The 19,280-nt window shown below is 45.5% G+C and overlaps 2 protein-coding genes across 4 annotated transcripts in view; one reads left to right on the top strand and one right to left on the bottom strand.

The window, feature by feature from the left end:
• The window catches only part of ESYT2 (extended synaptotagmin 2), a 93,330-nt gene that overhangs the window by 51,504 nt on the left and 22,546 nt on the right, over window positions 1–19,280 (bottom strand). For all 3 annotated transcript variants that reach the window (XM_084859278.1, XM_084859279.1, XM_084859280.1), the window contains exons 2-6: window positions 8,244–8,285; window positions 7,424–7,558; window positions 4,860–4,936; window positions 2,229–2,301; window positions 1,897–1,986 (exon numbers count right to left, since the gene is read on the bottom strand). In XM_084859278.1, the coding sequence (XP_084715404.1) occupies window positions 1,897–1,986; window positions 2,229–2,301; window positions 4,860–4,936; window positions 7,424–7,558; window positions 8,244–8,285 (417 nt within the window). The remainder of the gene's footprint in view (window positions 1–1,896; window positions 1,987–2,228; window positions 2,302–4,859; window positions 4,937–7,423; window positions 7,559–8,243; window positions 8,286–19,280) is intronic.
• On the top strand, window positions 11,222–13,125 carry LOC146345157 (uncharacterized). Its single transcript, XM_084856067.1, has 2 exons — window positions 11,222–11,867; window positions 13,082–13,125. Exons 1-2 carry the CDS (start codon window positions 11,222–11,224, stop codon window positions 13,123–13,125), a joined length of 690 nt encoding a protein of 229 aa, XP_084712193.1.

Genomic DNA, 19,280 nt, shown 5'->3' with positions numbered 1-19,280 from the left:
GACTTCTGTTGTGAAAGCCCACTTGAATTATGTTATATCAGGTTTTACTTTGTTTTGGCTAATGACGTAATGCAGGGGTTGGGAACTTTTATGGGCCATGGACACATTTGGCAATTTGAGGAACCGTGCTGGGCACCAGGATAAGATGGCTGGTGACAAAGGACAAGTAACTTGTCCAAAAGACTGAATACAAGGCAGAGGTGGGGTCTGAGCCCCTGCACACTAAACTCCTTTGAACCCACGGTTTTCAGCACCAACAGAAACCTATTTCACAGCAACCCCAGCTGGTAAGAAAATGTGTTAAAACTTATTTTCCCCTCAACTGGGGGGGTAAGGCAACTTGGCCAGCTCCAAGAAAAGTGTCTGGGGATGCATTAATGCCCATAGGCACTGCGTTGCCTACCCTTGATGTAATGAAACTAAATCTGAATTTGAGTAGTTTTCAACTACAGTATGCTTAATGAACTATACCAACTTTAGGAATCATGGGAAACTGTATACTAAAAAGATGACCTAAAATAAGTATGTCCATTGCCATTAATCTCTGATTTCTAAACATTACTGATTCAACATGGTCTTTATTTTGATTTCAGAAATGATACCTTTGCCAAGTATGAAAAAACATAGCCCTAACAGGCAAGTGTAAACTTAGGCAGTTTTGAGCTCTTTTAATGCAAACGTACAGAACTTTGATAGCACAGCAACTTCTGTTTCATAGTAAAACCTTCTGGATTGTGAATCAGCAAGTGGTGGCCTGTGGGACGAAATCTGTGCCCTAGTTTCCACTGTAGACGAAAGGGAGTGTACAGAAAGTGTGGCGGCTATAGCCATGAGACTACCAACCCTGCCAGCAACCCACTTGTGGACTAGTAGCAGAAGCAGGCCTAGCCTCTGCAGCTCCTGTTAGGATTACCTTCAAAACTAGTTGTTAGTCTGTATCATACAAAACTTTGGTTAACAAGATAACATTCCTAAGAATGCTATGGCTACCTAAAATCCCAAACTGACATACAGCAGGTTAATTCTGGTTTTTGTCTCACCAGCAGGAGCAGAATTCCACTCAGGACATTCCAGCTGGCAGGAACGGGAAGAGGTGATTTTTGCCAATTCTCCCCTCCACCCCCTACCCTTTGCAGCCCACAGCACCATCTCCCATGTTGATCCAGAGAGAGCCCTAATCTTCTGGACCAGATTTTCAGGGAGCATAGGAAAATGTACTGGGAGAAGAGAATCAGTAAAGATTACCTCTGACCTATTCAAGCAGCAGAAATGCTCCAATCAATCAGAAGCCTTCCACAGATGGAAAGAGCCCTTCTATTTGTACGAGGCAGATTCTGGATCCAAGCCCAAGATTTTATTATTTTCATTACCAGTTTATTAAAATAAAGAAGCAACGATTTGTAAGGTTGGCTGTATTTGCACAAAACAGTAAGCCAGAAATACTAACAATTCTGTGTTACTAGAAATGAGCAAATGTGCTGCTGTAAGCTACTGGATTGTTCCCACGTGACTCCTCCTGCAAGTGGGAGCAGCTACAGAAACCATGAACTTACCAGCCATAGAAAGCTTAGTGTTATGCCTGAACCGGACCATGGATTGTTGCTGCACTAACAAGCCAGGATCTGGAAGCCCAGCACAAACCCCTGGTCCAAATCTGGGTTGACAGAGGAGAGATAAGCCAGGAGCCCAGGTATGGATTTAATGCTAAGCTTCCTAGACATTCCTTGTTATCATAGTTGCTCCCACATACAAAAGGAGCCAAGCAGTAGCTACCCAGCAGCATGCACCAGCACATTTGCTCACTACCAATACACCAGAATTCTCAGCAATTCTGCTTTACTGTTATGTGTGAATGCAGCCACAGAAATGGCAGGAATTGAGAGATTTTTCACTTACCGGTTTCCTAAGGAAAAATAAAGACAGTGCTCCAATTAAGGGCATGTCTCCAAGCAGAGGTTCCAATATAACTCTCATTGTACCATGAATCTAAAAGAATAAAAACATTCACCAGAGTCAGAATACCAAGCATAAATTAAGGGTACAATATTGAGAATAGCTATATATTATCATAGAAGTTTGTTAGTACATCTGAATACCTAGAACTAAAACAAATAGAATTATTTATGAAGTTTTGCTTTCAGTTTGAGGTGGGGTTGTATAGTTTTATGAAATGTGTATCTGTAAAGAATATAGTTTTATGTCAGGTAGAAAAAAAAAAAGACACTTACCTGTATACTCTTCACACCAGCTCTACAGAAGTATCTCTTGATCTCCAAGTCAATTTCACAATTGCCAACAAAACTGAGAAATGTGAGGACATATAGCAACATTGTATTAGATATAAAAATCTGTTAATAAATTACCACATTTTAAATTTTATTTATTTAAAATATTTCTAGGCTGCCTTTCAGGGCAGGAGCCCTCCTAAGGCACCTTACAACCATAAATTCATTATAATAAAAAACACATTAATAAAACAGCCAACATTTATTGAAACAACAAACATAAAAACTACAAACACTAGTTTTAAACATCTGGTCTAGACAGTACTAAAAGCCTGTAACACAATTGCAGATACAACCCGTAACAGTTCAGTAAAACATAATCAGGGGAAGGCCAGAGTAAACAAGTCTTCAAGGCCTTCCTAAAAGCCTGCAATGATGGGGCCTGACAGACTACTGATAGCAATGCAATTCAGAGGTGTGGGGCCACTGCAGAAAAGACCCTTTCTCATGTACTTGCCCACCTAACTGCTGTCAAAGGTGGCCAAGTGAGAAGGACCACTGTTGATTATCTTACAGTGAGGGCAGGCTGATATGGATGAAGGCGGTCCTTCAAATAATTTGATCCTAAACTGTTTAAAGCTTTAAAGGTTGAAACCAGCACTTTAGATTGGGCTAGGAAACACATTGGTAATCAGTGCAGTTGGTGCCTCACCCCCACCAACAGTAGTCCAGCCTGAACATCATTTGTGAGTGAATAAATGAGGCAAGGTCCATCTTGTCCAAATAGGGCCATAATTGGCGTACTAGCCTAAGATGGTAAAACACACTCCTGGACACTGAAGCCACCTGGGCTTCCTCAATTTGTAGAGTCCAGGAGGGCTCCCAGACTGCACACTTGGTTTTTTAGGAGAAGTGCAACCCCATCTAAAACCAGTTGTAAACCTCGATCCAGATTACTTGGTTTCCTAACCCACAGTACCTCCATCATCTGGATTAAAATCAATTTCCGAGAACACCAAGTTCATTAAAATTCATTTTATTAAAAATGACTGTGATCCAGTGTTGCTTGGCTAGATCTATATACACTCTTCAGTGCCTGTCCCCCTAAACCGCCCTAACTAGTGCACTGCAGGGGAACATTGCTGAAGAAGAAACCGCCTTTAGAGCTTATTTAAAATGTAGATGCCAAATCTTATGAAATATTCAATATACTGCATAAGTGTGAAACTTTTTATATCCTGCATTTCTACTTTTTATTTCATTAGACTCTTTGGCATTGTGTTAGTTTACAATATCAATATACCTAACAGAAGTGAACAGGGCCAGTAAGGAGGCTAGCTGGCTGTACCCATGCAATTAATTAATGAAACTTTTGCCCTTCAACCCATATTCCTTGGCCTACATATTTGCAATACAGCTTGTATGAAACACGATCTACTATTTGGACACCGAGTTAAGCAGAACATTTTATCCACTGAGTGCATAATGTCTGTGAACTATGTAAGGCTAAACTGACCTGCAGATCCCAAACATGAAAGATAGACATGTTACTTATTAATAGGGAATTTATTAAACCCACCAATTACCCCTTTATTTTCATTAAGACTTTCAAGATGACTAATGTTAGGGGAAGAAGTGAGAAATTTATGATGCTTTACTTTATATGTATATTAGTGACAATAAGAGAACTACACGTGAGTAAGGCTATCATCAGTATTGGCAGCCCCACTTATGACTTAGATTTTTGGATCTTGGCCAAATACTTTAGGTATGCCCAATAAGATTTTTTATGCTTTGAACAGCAGACACCCCACCCCACCCACCACATTCCATATGACAAGCTGCCTTTTGAAACTCCCCCCAGTTTCTGAAGTTTTGCCACGGGGGTGGGGGAGGGGGCTGCTATTTGAAAAACACATCCAAAGCTTCCTAGTTGCATAGTTCTTTGGATCTAGGCCACTGTAAAATCCTCTACTATATGGCAACAATAATTAAATCAGTCCAAAAAAGAAGCAGGTTTTAGCTACTTCAAGGCATGAGAGCACATTGTGTGTGCTCATATTTTGCTTTTGTTTAATTGTGAGCTTTCAAGTTACTAGAAAACACTAGGTATTTAACACTCCAACTCAAATTTTATCCTGTCATTTCCATAATTAACAGAAAAAGTAGGTTTGTTTCCAAATACTCTATTTGCTTCCCATTTTATCCTCACGTTTAAGAGACATCTTGCACAGGGAAGGAGGCCTAGTAAGATACATGCTGACAGTTTCCTCATTACTACTTTCATCACAGTTACATGGCAAACCTGAACAGATAGAAATAAAACCCCTCATTACTGAGACAGCATATATCCACACATATGCTTCAATATTTTATTCTCTCTTCATGTTATGAAGCAAGTGTTGTGCAATTCTAATTTCTGTTTTTATTTCTGTGCAGCAATACCTCCTTGCTTGATGTTACATAATCACACCATTAAGACCTTTAGTAGTTTTCTCAATTTTTATAAAGAAACAAAAAGGCATTTTCCTCCAAAATGTTAAGCATTTAACAATAATTTCCCTAAGATGTAATGGTACACCATTGAATATATGTTAAGGACCTTAAATACACTTAATAAGATTACAAGATTACCTGATTTGAAGATCCAAAATGATCTGCCTTTTATCCACATTTTCAGTATATACTTTGACACCATTAATCCTAAGGGGCTAAAGTAAAGGTTTCAATTTTAATAGATAAATACATCTATCAAAATTATGCTTAAATGTAAAGCTCATCCCTTAACTGTAAAATGCCATCTGATGTGAATACAAGATTCAGACAAACTAGTTTACAGAATACTACCATTAACTCATTCCATCCATTCTAAGAGGCAGATCGTTTAAGCAACATTAGCACTATGCAAGAATGAAGATTAGTTTTGAGCCCATACACAAATATTATGAAGCAGCTCACCTGGTCACATGTGTGGAGTAAGAACTGCATCCAAGTGACCAGGCAAGGAAGCTTTTGTAAAGAGAATGTTCTTTCTTTCTCACCATCAGGGCCAAGGGAATGGTCTGATGTTACAGTACTAAACCTACATGGGTTTCAGCCTGATCAAGGGCCTGGAAGACAGTGCCTATAAGCACTGTTTGCACTCCTCTGAGATTCCTGAATACTGCTGATACATGTGCAGTAAAAACCAACAAGCATATCATAAATGGCTAAGGTGGGTATATGTGGATGGGCCAACCAATAAACATTTTTGAAAACAGGCATCGTACATTCCGTCTTCAGTATTTTACACACACCAGAAGGTGACTGCATTTTAACCACAGAGATATTCAGCTTAAACAGCCACACCAGCAGCAGCAATATCTAAGGCCCTGGGAATAGACATTTTCCATTATCATCCCCCTAGATCAGTGGTGGGCAACTTGTGGCCCTCCAAATGTTGTTGGACTGCAACTCCCATAAGCCCTCCCCATTGGTTATGCTGCCTAGAGTTGATGAGAGTTGCAAACCAACAACATCTGGAGCCCACACATTGCCCACACTTGCCCTAGAACATTCATCACACACACACACACACACACACACACACACACACCATCTGCTTGCCACAAAGAAGAGCCAGGAGTTGCATTTCGTCCAGCTGCCTATATGAGGAGTTGCCCCATCCTCCCAGGGACAAAAGCATCTGGTGCTACCTTGCCCTAGTTGTAAAGTAGAAAACATGGGGTGGGGGGCTATTCCCCTATGGTCTCCACGAAATCTTCAAAGAGCAGCAGTTGAAGAGTCACACCACCACCACCTAAGGCCTGGAGAATTGATATTTTCCATTATTGTTCCCTCAGGGTCTTCATCAGGCCCTCCTGCTTTTTAAAGAATCTTATAATGTATTCATTCTCACTTATGCCTGTTGGAGGGCACAAAGGCAGGATATAAATATTTTAGATAAATAAAATAGAAAAGGCAAAAAATATTTTTGTCATTTATATCCACCTAAATGAAATGTCAGTACTTCCTGTGATTTCCTGAAAATATCATCTTAGAAACTGAAATCTTAGGAAACAAAAATATGAACTGAGTAATCTCTTAAATCACTCCCACCCCAAGCTGTATTTCAATTAAATTAAGAGATGTAGACAAAAATCATCCCCCCACAAAATGTATCATCCACATTGACAAAATAGTCAATATAATAAATAATGAAATAATTTATTTATATAATTTATATAAGTATTTATATAAATATTTATATAATTATTTCACTAATAATAGTGAAATAATCCAAGTTATTTTTGTCCAAATGCTTACTGCATGGTTGTCTGTTACTGTTAACCAAAGAACTAGTATTTGAACTACAATCTGCAGAGCAGGGCACCACTTCTTCTGGTTGCTGAATCAACACAGAGCTGAATTGAGGAAACAATATCTGCTCTGAGCAAGAGTGCTTCAGTGCTTATGTGTCTTGTACTCTGAACAAGTTTTAGTGCTTATGTGTCTTGTACTCAGAGCAGGTTTTTCCAAAGGAGAATGGAACATTTGTCCAATAGGCATCTAGACTGCAAGCACCGATTTTTAAAAACTTAAATAATCTTGTAACATGAGTAGTAAGTTTTGCAATCCTTCCACTTCAGTTGTTCCATCACCATAGCAACACAACAGCAACTGATCAACCACTAGCAAGATAGGAAGGACACTGTCACCCAAAAATTACTAATACAAAATCCACAAAAACACAAAGATGTCAGATAACACCACTGTACTGAAATATGTCATGATACTGTACTGAAATAGGTCATGAGATTGCTGCCATGAGTCAATACTGCAAGCCTCCTCTAAATATTTAACTTAAAATGTGTGTTGCTGCTTCACCAAAAACATTGAGTAATAATGGTGGCAATATATTGAAATATTATTTTAAAAATATTCCTTCATGAAAATATCATTTAACACAGATCAACACAATCAGATTTTTCCCCAGAACAGCAAATAATTGTGTTTGCCTTTTTAATTGCTTCAAGGACAAATCTTGCCACAACAGGACTTTAGGTCAAGCTGAACAAATTAATTTAATCTTGTTTGCACACCATCCACTCGCCCCTAATTAGTCTTTTATAAAAGTGTGCCCATAATCTTAATACAATAACTGACACCCTATGTGAATAGAGCGTGTTGAGACTATGTACAGTCTAGAAGAAGCTTACCTGATGCCCTATATCAATTTTGGTGAAACCAAAAGTGCTCAGATGGCTGTTTGCTCCTCTCACGGCTGGTTCTATTGTTTCACGGAAAAGTTTCTCAATAAACTGGCAAATGAAAGGCCACATGTGTTTTACGGTCTGAGAAAGAAGAACAAATCTGTAAGCTTTCACTTGTGACACACAATCATGTTAATAGAACCACATTGGAGACCCCAGACAGAGGGTGCTAGCTGTGCTGCACACATTGGACCATTATCAAGTTGCCTTGTATTGTTCAACACAGAAACAAGAGTTCAGCTTAACAGTAACAATAGGATCACTTCCTAAATTAGGACACTCAATCCAACAAAAGGCTTATATCTGTATTTGCTAGCTATAGCAAGTTAAGACAATCTCCCTTCTGATGACAACAGGATTTAGTGGCAAATCAGTTATGGAAAATAACCCACTCCAAGAAATTAGGTGTTCATCACCCCAGGACTTCTCCCGCACCAGGAGTACAGCCTCAGAGTTTCTCTGGAAAGGAGATGGATCCCAGAAACCACGCAAGACCTGCAATTACTACTTCCCATTTAGTATTTGAACTAGCTAACATGAAATTATAGCTACTACCATCAGAAGGGGGAGACTTTGATTGCCTCCTCTGTATTCTGTACAACTGTCAATGGCCCTTTAAACTCTACACAAGAGGCTTTGAGCTTCTGAAAGGATGACCAGAAGGCGTGTAATAAATAAGAGCTGGCCAAAAGGCAAGTGGTTTAATGTGACAAGGTAATAAAAATAATTTTATTATCAAGTCTTCTGGGCAGTAGGAATAGCTTACCTTATTCAGCCATTCTGCTCTCTCTGTATCTGGAAAGTGGACCTAACAAAAAGAAAGTTGCGAATGATTAAAGATCCTTGAAGCACCAGGTCACAATGACAGGTGATCACAAGTCAATGAGATCCAAAATGCTGAACTACTCCAAGTGCATTAGCGCCCAAGACGTTTGCTTTACTTGCTAGCCAGATACCTCACCCAGTGATCCCACCACTGAAAGGGAGACCAGGGATACAGCATAAATATAGTACAGTACAGTTTGAATATGACCTTTTACATTAGAAGTTGTGGTCCCAGCTGCCAAGACAGGAGTTGGCCACTTGGGGCACTTTAGATGTTGTTGGGACTGCAACTCCCATCATTCCTCACCATTAGTTATGCTGGCTAGGGTTGATGGGAGTTGTAATCCAAAATTTATTTATTTATTTATTTATTTCTATACCGCCCGATAGCCGAAGCTCTCTGGGCGGTTCACAAAAATTAAATCCAAACAACACACAATAAAACAATTTAAAATATACAGAACATTAAAACCACAATATAACAATACAACCACAATAAAACTTAGCAGCAGTGCAGAAGTTTAAAATACAGATTTAAAACAGCAAAGATAAAAATTTAGAAGGCTAAAATGCTAAAATGCCTGGGAAAATAAAAAGGTCTTCACCTGGCGCCAAAAGGAATACAATGTAGGCGCCAGGCGAACCTCACTAGGGAGTTCATTCCAGAGCCGGGGTGCCACAGCAGAAAAAGCCCTCCTCCTAGTAGCCACCTGCCTCACTTCCTTTGGCAGGGGCTCATGGAGAAGGGCCGCTGATGATGATCTTAAGGTCCAGGCAGGCACATATGGGAGGAGGCGATCCTTCAGGTAACCTGGCCCCAAGCCGTTAAGGGCTTTGAATGTTAACACCAGCACTTTGAATCGGGCCCGGAAATGGACTGGCAGCCAGCGCAGCTGGAAAAGTACTGGCGTAATATGAGCTCTCAGGCCAGTCCCTGTTAACAATCTTGCTGCCCTCTTTTGGACCAGCTGAAGTTTCCGGACCGTTTTCAAAGGCAGCCCCACGTATAACGCATTGCAGTAATCCAGACGAGAAGTTATCAGAGCATGGATAACTGTAGCAAGGCTATCTCTGTCCAGATAAGGGCATAGTTGGTATACCAGCCTAAGCTGATAAAAAGTGCTCCGTGCCACTGAGTTCACCTGTGCCTCAAGTGACAGTTCTGGACCCAAGAGCACCCCCAAACTATGAACCTGATCTTTTAGGGGGAGTGCAACCCCCTCCAGAACAGGTTGAATATCACCTAGCCGGGCAGACGAACCACCCACTAACAGTACCTCCATCTTGTCTGGACTGAGTTTCAGCATTACCGTGCCCAGGCACTGATTCAGAACAGTCACTGCCTCACCTGGTTTTGATATAAAAGAGAGGTAGAGCTGGGTGTCATCTGCATATTGATGGCACCTCAGCCCACACCTCCGGATAACCTCCCCCAGCGGTTTCATGTAGATGTTAAACAGCATGGGGGATAAAATAGAGCCCTGTGGAACCTCACGGCACAATTGCCATGGCACAGAGCAGTAATCCCCCAGCACCACCTTCTGGATTCGGCCATCCAAGTAGGAGCGGAACCACTGTAGTGCAGTGCCTCCTACTCCCAACCCAGACAACCTATCCAGAAGGATACCATGGTCAATGGTATCGAAAGCCGCTGAGAGGTCCAGGAGAATCAACAGGGTCGCACTCCCCCTGTCCCTCTCCCAGCAGAGGTCATCCCACAGGGTGACCAAGGCAGTTTCCGTTCCAAAACCAGGCCTGAAGCCCGATTGAAATGGATCTAGATAATCCGTTTCATTCAACAGTGCCTGGAGCTGTCCTACAACCACCCGCTCAAACACCTTGCCCAGGAAGGGGATGTTGGCCACTGGCCTATAATTGTTAACATCCTCTGGGTCCAGGTTAGGCTTTTTCAGGAGTGGTCTAATTACTGCCTCTTTTAAAGCGGCAGGCACCACTCCCTCTCTCAAGGAGGAATTTACAACCTCCTGGACCCAGCCGGACAACCCCTCCTTGTTTGATTTCATAAGCCATGAAGGGCAAGGGTCAAGCACACAAGTGGTCGATCAGACTTAGCCAAGCACCTTGTCTGCATCCTCAGGCCTCAGTAACTGAAACTCATCCAATAAAACTGGACCAGACGGTGCTCTGAACGCCTCTACCAATGGAACTGCATTAATGCAAAACATCTGGAGGGCCACAAATTGCCCCCCCCATGTGCGAAGATGTTGACTTTCTCCACTGAAAAGTAATGTGTGATCAGCCTCCCTACTGGCTCACATCAGGAGACCATGGATGGGTTGTATATTTTGCCTGTTTCCTAAAATGGTATAATCTTACATTACCCCTGCAAACAGGCTGTTTTGAAAGCTAGTTTTACCACGGCCGTAAAGAAAAATGTTCACATTACTTCTCCAAAGAAAAACTCAACTACATGGAAAATCCAGCTGGTGATCTTTTAACTTGTATCTTTAAATGTTGTTGTTGTTGTTGTTCAGTCATTAAGTCGTGTCCGACTCTTTGTGACCCCCATGGACCATAGCACGCCCGGCCTTCCTGTCCTCCACTCTCTCCCATGTGATACGTTCCATGGGGTTTTCTTGGCAAGAATACTGGAGTGGGTTGCCATTTCCTTCTCCAGTGGACCACATTTTGTCAGAACTCTCTGCCATGACCTGTCCGTCTTGGGTGCCGTCTTATGCCTGCACGGCATAGCTTATGGCTTCACTGAGTTACGCAAGCCCCTTCACCACAACAAGGCAGTGATCCATGAAGGGGCTCTTTAAATATTAGAATTGTATTTATTTGAAAGATTTACTCTTGTAGATAAAGCTTCCCAAGGTGGCATGCAATAACATTTAAAACTGTGAGACACAATAAAACAATAATAAAATCAAAACAATTAAAACCAAACAGCACTATATGCTGGTTGTCCCCAAGCAGTCCCCCAATACAAATAACCTGGATAGCCTTGGCAGCAGTCCCCCTGGGTTGAAAATACTGTTGATGAATCCCAGGTCAGTGAATGGTAAGACAGCTGCCATCCAAGACTTGATCCTGGATGAGCATGCCGACCTGGCATGTATTACAGAGAACTGGTTGGATGAAGCTGAGGGTGCTAATCTATCTCAGCTTTGTCCCCCAGGGTTTTCTGTAGAACAGCAGGCTAGACCCCGGGGGCGAGGGGGGGGCAGAGTTGCAGTGGTCGATCGTGATCCTATCCCCCTCACCAGGTGCCCTGGCGCACATTCTACTGTGTTTGAGTGTGTATACCTAAAAGTGGGTGCTTGGGACAGAATAGGGATTCTGTTGGTGTACCGCCCACCCCGCTGCTCAACAGTCTCCCTTCCTGAGCTAGCCGGGGTGATCTCAGCAGCGGAGTCCCCTCGGCTTGTTTTGCTGGGGGACTTCAACATCCATGCTGTGGCTGCCCTGTCGGGAGTGGCTCAGGACTTCATGTCCTCCATGATGACCATGGTTTTGTCCCAAGTGGTTTCTGACCCCAGTCATACAGCAGGTCACACTCTAGACCTAGTTTTCTATGCTGGGCAGGACGACGATGATCTGGGTGTGGAGGAACTTTCTGTTTTTCTGTTGTGTCAGGGTGGACACTGAGCCCATAGAATTCCAGAGTAGTTCTGATTCTGAGGAAGAGCAGTCGCTCCTGGGAGGGGAGCGCGCTCCTCTTTCCCAGGGCCAACAGCTGACGGAGATTCCTCCCACCAACATTCCTAGCTTAGATAGCAGTCCAGGGAGTAACAAAGAGCGGATAGCAAACTTGGTGGACGCACGACGCCGACGCAGAGAGCGGCGCCAGATGGAGGGCGCGGAAAGGAGGCGGAGTGCCCGGTTGGTGCGCAAACAACGGCTGCGCCCAGAGGATCCAAGGGAAAAGGGGAGGGACTCTCCGTAGTCCTTAAGTTCAGGGGTCTGCCAGTAATTCCCTTTCAAACGGGGACCAACTGTTCTAACTTAGGGCATAGGTTCGGTGCTGCTCAGATCTAGTTGCAAACGGTATAGTTGTTAAGTTGTAAAAGAAGAATAAAGCTTTGAAAAGAATCCCTTCGTCTGTGTCTGGACTTGGCTACTGGATTAGACTGAGAGAGGTCTCCAAGGAGCCCTTGACATGTTGTCATGGACAGATAACTACCTGAGGGGGGGGGGGTGTTAGACTCACTGGAACTCGGTGCCTCTGCAAGGTGGGGGACCAATTAAGTTGGTCCGCCCCAGGAGGCTGATGGATCTAGATGGTTTCCTGATGGGTCTTGGGGATTTTCCTGCTGCCTTGGCAGGCAATTCTGTTGAAGCCCTGGCTGATCTCTGGAACAGGGAAATGGCTAGATCGTTGGACCCAATCTCTCCTGAGCGTCCCCTCTCACGGAGTGGAGCCAGACCAGGACCCTGGTTCTCTAGGGGACTGGCGGCAATGAAGTGAATGAGACGGAGACTGGAGCAATGTTGGCGGAAAACTCGGAACGAGTCCGATCGAACACGGGCTGGAGCTTATCTGAAAGCCTACTCCGTGGCAGGGAGGGCAGCAAAGAAGTCTTTCTTTTCTGCCACCATTGCATCTGCAGGGAGCCAGCCAGCGGAGCTGTTTTGAGTGGCCAGGGGCCTTCTACATCCTGGCCCATGTGATGAAAGTTCTAACTGCTCAACAGCACTTTGCTGATAAAATCGCTCGGATCCGTTCTGACTTGGATGCTGTAGTTGATGCAGATCCTGTGGATGTCTTTGGTTCCTGCTTGTTCAGTGTTGATGGATTCTTTTCAATTTATTCAGCCCGAGGATATGGACCGGATCCTTGGAGCAGTGAGAGCCACTAAATGTATGCTGGATCTTTGCCCCTCCTAGCTTATTAAAGAGGCCAGAGGAGGACTGGCTGAGTGGATAACGGGAGTGATTAATGCCTCTCTGGAACAAGGCACTGTTCTATTATGCTTAAAAGAGGCAGTTGTGAGACCTCTGCTGAAGAAGGTCTCCCTTCCCTGAATCCCACCATACTAAATAATTATTGTCCAGTCTCTAACATACCATTTTTGGGCAAGGTATTAAGAGCGTGTGGTGGCCTCCCAGCTCCAGGGGTTCCTGGATGAAACAGATTACCTTGACCCATTTCAATCTGGTTTCAGGCCTGGGTGTGGGACGGAGACAGCTTTGGTTGCCTTGGTGGATGACCTACACCAGGAACTGGACAGGGGCAGTGTGTCCATTGGTTCTGCTGGACCTCTCAGCAGCATTTGATACCATCGACCATGGTATTCTTCTGGGATGCCTCACTAGGATGGGGCTTGGAGGTACTGTTTTAGGGGGGCGACCTCAGAAGGTGGTGTTGGGGGATGCCTGTTCAACTCCTTGGCCGGTAGCTTGTGGGGTCCCTCAGGGTTCTGTTCTGTCCCCCATGTTATTTAATATCTACATGAAACCGCTGGGAGAGGCTGTCCGGAGTTTTGGAGTTCGGTGCCACCAATATGCTGATGACACCCAGCTCTACTACTCCTTTCCACCAGATTCCAGGAAGCCGTGTCTGCCCTTAACCAGTGTTTTGCATCAGTAATGGAAGGGAGAACAAATTGAAACTTAATCCAGACAAGACAGGGGTGCTCCTGGTCAGTCGAAAGGCAGATCAGGGAATAGAGATTCAGCCTGTGTTGGATGGGGTTGCACTCTCCTTGAAGACTCAGGTTCACAGTTTGGGGGTGCTCCTGTATTCAGCCTTAAGCCTAGATGCACAGGTTTCAGCGGTGGCCAGGAGTGCTTTTGCACAGTTAAAACTAATGCGCCAACTGTGCCCGTTCCTGGAGATGTCTGATCTGGCCATGGTGACACATGCCTTAGTTACATCCCGTTCGGATTACTGCAATGCACTCTACATGGGGCTGCCTATAAAGAGTGTTCGGAAACTGCAGTTGGTCCAAAGAGCTCCTACCAGACTGTTGACTGGGGCTGGCTACAGGGAATATACAACTCCCTTGTTAAAACTGCTTCACTGGCTTCCAGTCTGTTTCCGGGCACAATTCAAAGTGCTGGCTATGACCTATAAAGCCCTATATGGCTCCGGTCCAGGTTATCTGAAAGACCGTATCCTGCCAGTGTCCTGAGATTCTCCCAAGAGGCCCTTCTCTCAGTCCTACCACTGTCACAGGCATGTTTGGTGGGAACCCGGGAGAGGGCCTTCTCAGTGGCTGCCCCACGGCTGTGGAACGCTCTTCCCAGGGAGGCTAGGATGGCCCCCTCCTTGATGTGTTTCCCGAGGCTGGCTAAAACATTCTTATTCCAGCAGGCCTTTGGGACATAGTTGGAACCTGGGGGCAAGCTGCTGAAATGCCGTTTTAATGTTTTTAATATAATTTTAATTCTATTGTTGTTTATTTATATTTTAACTTTTGTATATTTTCATATGTTTTAATTGTATATGTTTAATGTTTGTAAGCGGCCTTGTGTCCCAGTACTGGGAAAAAGGCAGGGTATAAATAATAATGATGATGATGATGATGATGCAGCACCATGGCACCTAATAACACAACTAACTCAATTATAAGCCAAGGTAAGCAGGCAAGCCTTTAGGGCCCACTTGAAGACCTGGAGGACATCAACTGGAACAAAGTTCCACAAGTTGGGATTTGCTACCAAGAAGACCCTGTCCCTTGTGCCCACTAGTGTAATTTCTTTGACAGGTAGCCACACAAGCAGGGCCTCCACTGATCTCAAGAGAGTGGGCAGATTGGTATGGGTGAAGGTGGTTATATGTACAGTACATTACAGTAATCCAGCCTGGATGTCTGTAAACCCTGTAACCGCCCCCCCATCTCCCAGTATCCTGCCCTGTGTCGGCCTGCGCTGATTGCAGAGTGAGTCGGAACACCTGCCGAAGTTTTCTCCAGCCAACCGGAGCAGAGTGCTATCTCTGAGCCTTGAGATCTCCAGGCATTGTGGAGACTTAAAATCTGCCCTGCTACGAGGTGGCGGCAAGGGTACCTTCCATCTTCTCTTCCTTTTGGATCACTTACATCCTGGTCATCTACTGATTGCCTGTACTGTGTGAAGTGATATGTGTGAAGTGAGGTGTCCCTGAGTGAGAGCAGAGACCCTCTGCCAACAGCAGTTCTTCTTATGTTATTGTTGCCCACCCTGGGTGAGAGACAGGGGATGGAGGCTTCATATCCCACAACTACTTCTCTGCCCAGGGTGGGAGCCTATGGGAGCTTTAAGTGGAGCTTACCCTGGGTGAGAGACAGGGAGTGTGGAGGAGAACTGCTTTGCCACCTTCCAGGTGAGATAGAATGAGCATGAACCAATGGAAGACGGTTACATGGCTAGGAAATAGCACTTTACTTGTTCTCTGCTTTATTGGTTGGGTAACAAGCCTGATGTCCTAACTGTGACCAGCGGCTGGTTACAACCACAATTACATTATTGGTTGGGAGTGATTGTTGGATGAGTGGAGTGTATGGGTTGACTGGTTGATTGTATATTTGAATGGTGGGTGGCTGTGGAGAGTGTGTGGGTATTTTATGGCGGTAAGGATGTGCCTAGGAGACTCTAATGTGGGGACCCATGGAGGAGGCACCACTATTCCAGTGACTTGGGGCAGAAGGAGATATGGTAGGAGGAGGGGGTTGGGACATCAAAATAGAATGGGCCACAGGTGTTTATACACTGTTCCCCTTCTACCCCCCTCCTCTAGCTCTCATGTAGCTGGTAGCTCTTCCACTGTGCCCTCCTGTCATGCAGTGCTGTTATTTAATGCCAGATGGGTCTGCAATAAGACCGCACTCATTCATGATTTAATCATGGATGAGAGGGCCGACCTGGCGTGTATCACTGAGACTTGGGTGGGTGAGCTGGGTGAGTCAACCTGACTCAGCTCTGCCCACCTGGGTACTCAGTGCAGCACCAACATAGGTTGGAGGGCCGGGGGTGGAGGGAGTTGCCATGGTTCACAGAACTTCCATCTCTATCACCAGGAGACCACTCCACCTTGGAGTGGGCCTTGAGGGGTTGCACCTGGTGTTGGGCCATAGAGACAGATTGGGGATGCTGCTGGTGTACCGCCCACCCTGCTGCCCAGCATCCTCCCTGACTGAGCTGGTGCAGGCAGTTGCAAGTGTGGTGTTGGAGGAACCCAGGATGGTGGTTCTGGGTGACTTCAACTTCCATGCTGAGGCTGTCCCTGGAGTTCCAGCTCAGGACTTCATGGCCTCCATGACAACCATGGGGCTGTCTCAGTATGTCATCGGCCCAACACATGAAGCAGGGCACACCCTTGATTTGGTTTTTGCTCCAAGTTGTGAGATGGGTAGTCTGAAGATTGGGGGGCTCCAAGTAACCCCACTGTCATGGTCAGACCATTTCCTGGTGAGATTTGAACTTACAGCATTACTCTCCTCCCGCGGGGGTGGGGTCCTATTCGGATGGTCCGCCCTAGGAGACTGATGGAATCCAATGGATTTCTGAATGCTCTTGGGGATTTTCCAGTGGAGAGAGCTGGTGATCCAGCCGAGGCCCTAGTCTCACTGTGGAACAGTGAGATGCGGAGGGCCATCGACACGATCACACCTGAGTGCCCTCTCCGGCACTGTGGAGCCCATTCCGCTCCCTGGTATACTGGGGAGCTGCGGTCAATGAAACAGGCTGGACGTCGGCTGGAGCGCAAATGGCACAAGATTCGAAGTGAAGATGACCGAGCACGCTCTAGAGTGCATAATCGTGCGTAATGCGCGGCAGTGCGGGCAGCAAAGGTTTATTTTGCTGCCTCCACTGCATCCTCAAGTAGCCATCCAGAGGAGCTCTTCCGGGTGGTCCGGCGGTTGTTAACATCTTCCCCAGTAAATGGGGCCCTAGCCCCGTCAAGGACCCGCTGTGACCTTTTTGCATTGCACTTTGAGGACAAAATCGCTTGTCTCCGCAGCGACCTTGATGCTGTTGTTAGTGCAGTACCAGTCGAGGTGTTTGATGCCACCATCAGCCCGATTTTGTGGGATCAGTTCCAGTTGTTACGGCCTGATGATGTGGCCAAGATGCTTGCAATAATGCGACCGACCACGTGCCCTCTTGATCCCTGTCCCTCCTGACTAATAAAAGCTAGCCGAAGGGGTATGACTGGGTGGGTCCAGGGAGTGATAAATGCTTCCCTACGGGAAGGGGTGGTCCCTGCTGTCCTTAAGGAGGCAGTAGTGCGGCCACTCCTGAAGAAGCCCACCCTGGACCCAATGTTATTAGACAACTACTGCCCAGTCGCAAATACTCCTTTTCTAGGGAAGGTACTTGAGAGGGTTGTGGCGAACCAATTGCAGGCACTCTTGGAGGATACTGATTATCTAGACCCATTTCAGTCTGGGTTTCGTTCTGGTTATGGGACTGAATCAGCCTTGGTTGCCCTGATGGATGGCCTTCATCAAGAGAGGGACAGGGCATGTGCAACCCTGTTAATTCTGCTCAATCTCTCATCGGCTTTTGATACCATTGACCATGATAAGCTCCTGGATTGACTCCGTGGGATGGGTATTGGAGGCACTGTGCTACAGTGGTTCCGGTACTACCTACGGGGCCGATTTCAGAGAGTAACATTGGGTGACTATTCCTTGGCCCCTTGGAAATTGAGCTATGGGGTGCCGCAGGGTACCATCCTGTCCCCAATGTTGTTTAACATCTATATGAAGCCACTGGGAGCGGTCATTAGGGGATTTGGAGCTAAATGCCATCAGTATGCTGATGACATGCAGCTCTATCTCCCTGTGACATCTGAATCAGGAGAAGCTGTGCAAGTCCTGAATCAGTGCCTAGACTCAGTGATGGGCTAGATGAGGGCCAATAAACTGAAGCTGAATCCTGGCAAGACGGAAGCCCTGTGGGTGAGTGGTTCCCGGGTCCGGGAGATAGGCTCATTGCCTGTTCTGGATGGGGTTGCACTCCCTCTGAAAGATCAGGTCTCCTAGATCCATCATTGTCGCTGGAGGCCCAAGTGGTCACAGCAGCTCGGAGTGCCTTTACCAGCTTCGGCTGGTTCACCAGCTACAGCCATTCCTAGACAGGGATTGCTTGACCACAGTGGCATTAGTAACCTCAAGACTGGATTACTGCAATGCGCTCTATGTGAGGCTGCCCTTAAGGCTGGTCCGGAAGCTGGAGCTAGCGCAGAATGCAGCAGCTCGGCTGTTGTTGGGAGCTGCCCCTTTTCAGCGTGTAACTCCTCTGCTGAGGGAACTGCACTGGCTGCCTATTCGCTACCGGGCCAGGTTTAAGGTATTAGTTTGTTGTTTATTCAGTCAGCCACCTCCGACTCTTCGTGACTTTATGGACCAGCCCACACCAGAGCTTCCTGTCAGCCATTGCCACCCCCAGCTCCCCCAAGGTCGAGCCCATCACCATCAGAATATCATCCATCCATCCATCTTGCTCTTGGTCGGCCCCTCTTCCTTTTGCCTTCCACTTTCCCTAGCATCAGCATCTTCTCCAGGGTATCCTGTCTTCTCATTATGTGGACAAAGTACTTCAGTTTTGCCTTTAATATCATTCCCTCAAGTGAGCAGTCTGGCTTGATTTCCTGGAGTATGGACTGGGTTGATCTTCTTGCAGTCCAAGGCACTCTCAGAATTTTCCTCCAGCACCACAGTTCAAAAGCATCTCTCTTCCTTTGCTCAGCCTTCCTTATGGTCCAGCTCTCGCAGCCATAGGTTACTACAGGGAAGACCATTGCTTTAACTATGCGGACCTTTGTTGTCCGTGTGATGTCTCTGCTCTTCACTATTTTATCAAGATTTGTCATTGCTGTCCTCCCAAGAAGTAACCGTCTTCTGATTTCCTGGCTGCAGTCAGCGTCTGCAGTAATCTTTGCGCCTAGAAAGACAAAGTCTGTCACTGCCTCCACGTTTTCTCCCTCTATTTGCCAGTTATTAATCAAGCTGGTTGCCATAATCTTGGTTTTTTTGAGGTTTAACTGCAACCCAGCTTTTGCACTTTCTTCTTTCACCTTCGTCAT

This window comes from Heloderma suspectum, chromosome 5 (genome assembly GCF_057233095.1).
Source record: "Heloderma suspectum isolate Gila_16-S chromosome 5, 16-S_ref, whole genome shotgun sequence".
Taxonomy (NCBI): Eukaryota; Metazoa; Chordata; class Lepidosauria; order Squamata; family Helodermatidae; genus Heloderma; species Heloderma suspectum.
Note: the sequence above shows the minus strand (reverse complement) of the source record. Positions and strands in the feature narration are given on the sequence as shown.

Bases quoted from the DNA above. Each gene is read 5' to 3' on its own strand.
- LOC146345157 (XM_084856067.1), top strand. From the start codon at position 11,222: ATGCTGGTTGTCCCCAAGCAGTCCCCCAATACAAATAACCTGGATAGC. The intron at 11,868-13,081 runs GTGTGGAGGAAC...CAATTTATTCAG, and splicing joins GCAGGACGACGATGATCTGG to CCCGAGGATATGGACCGGAT.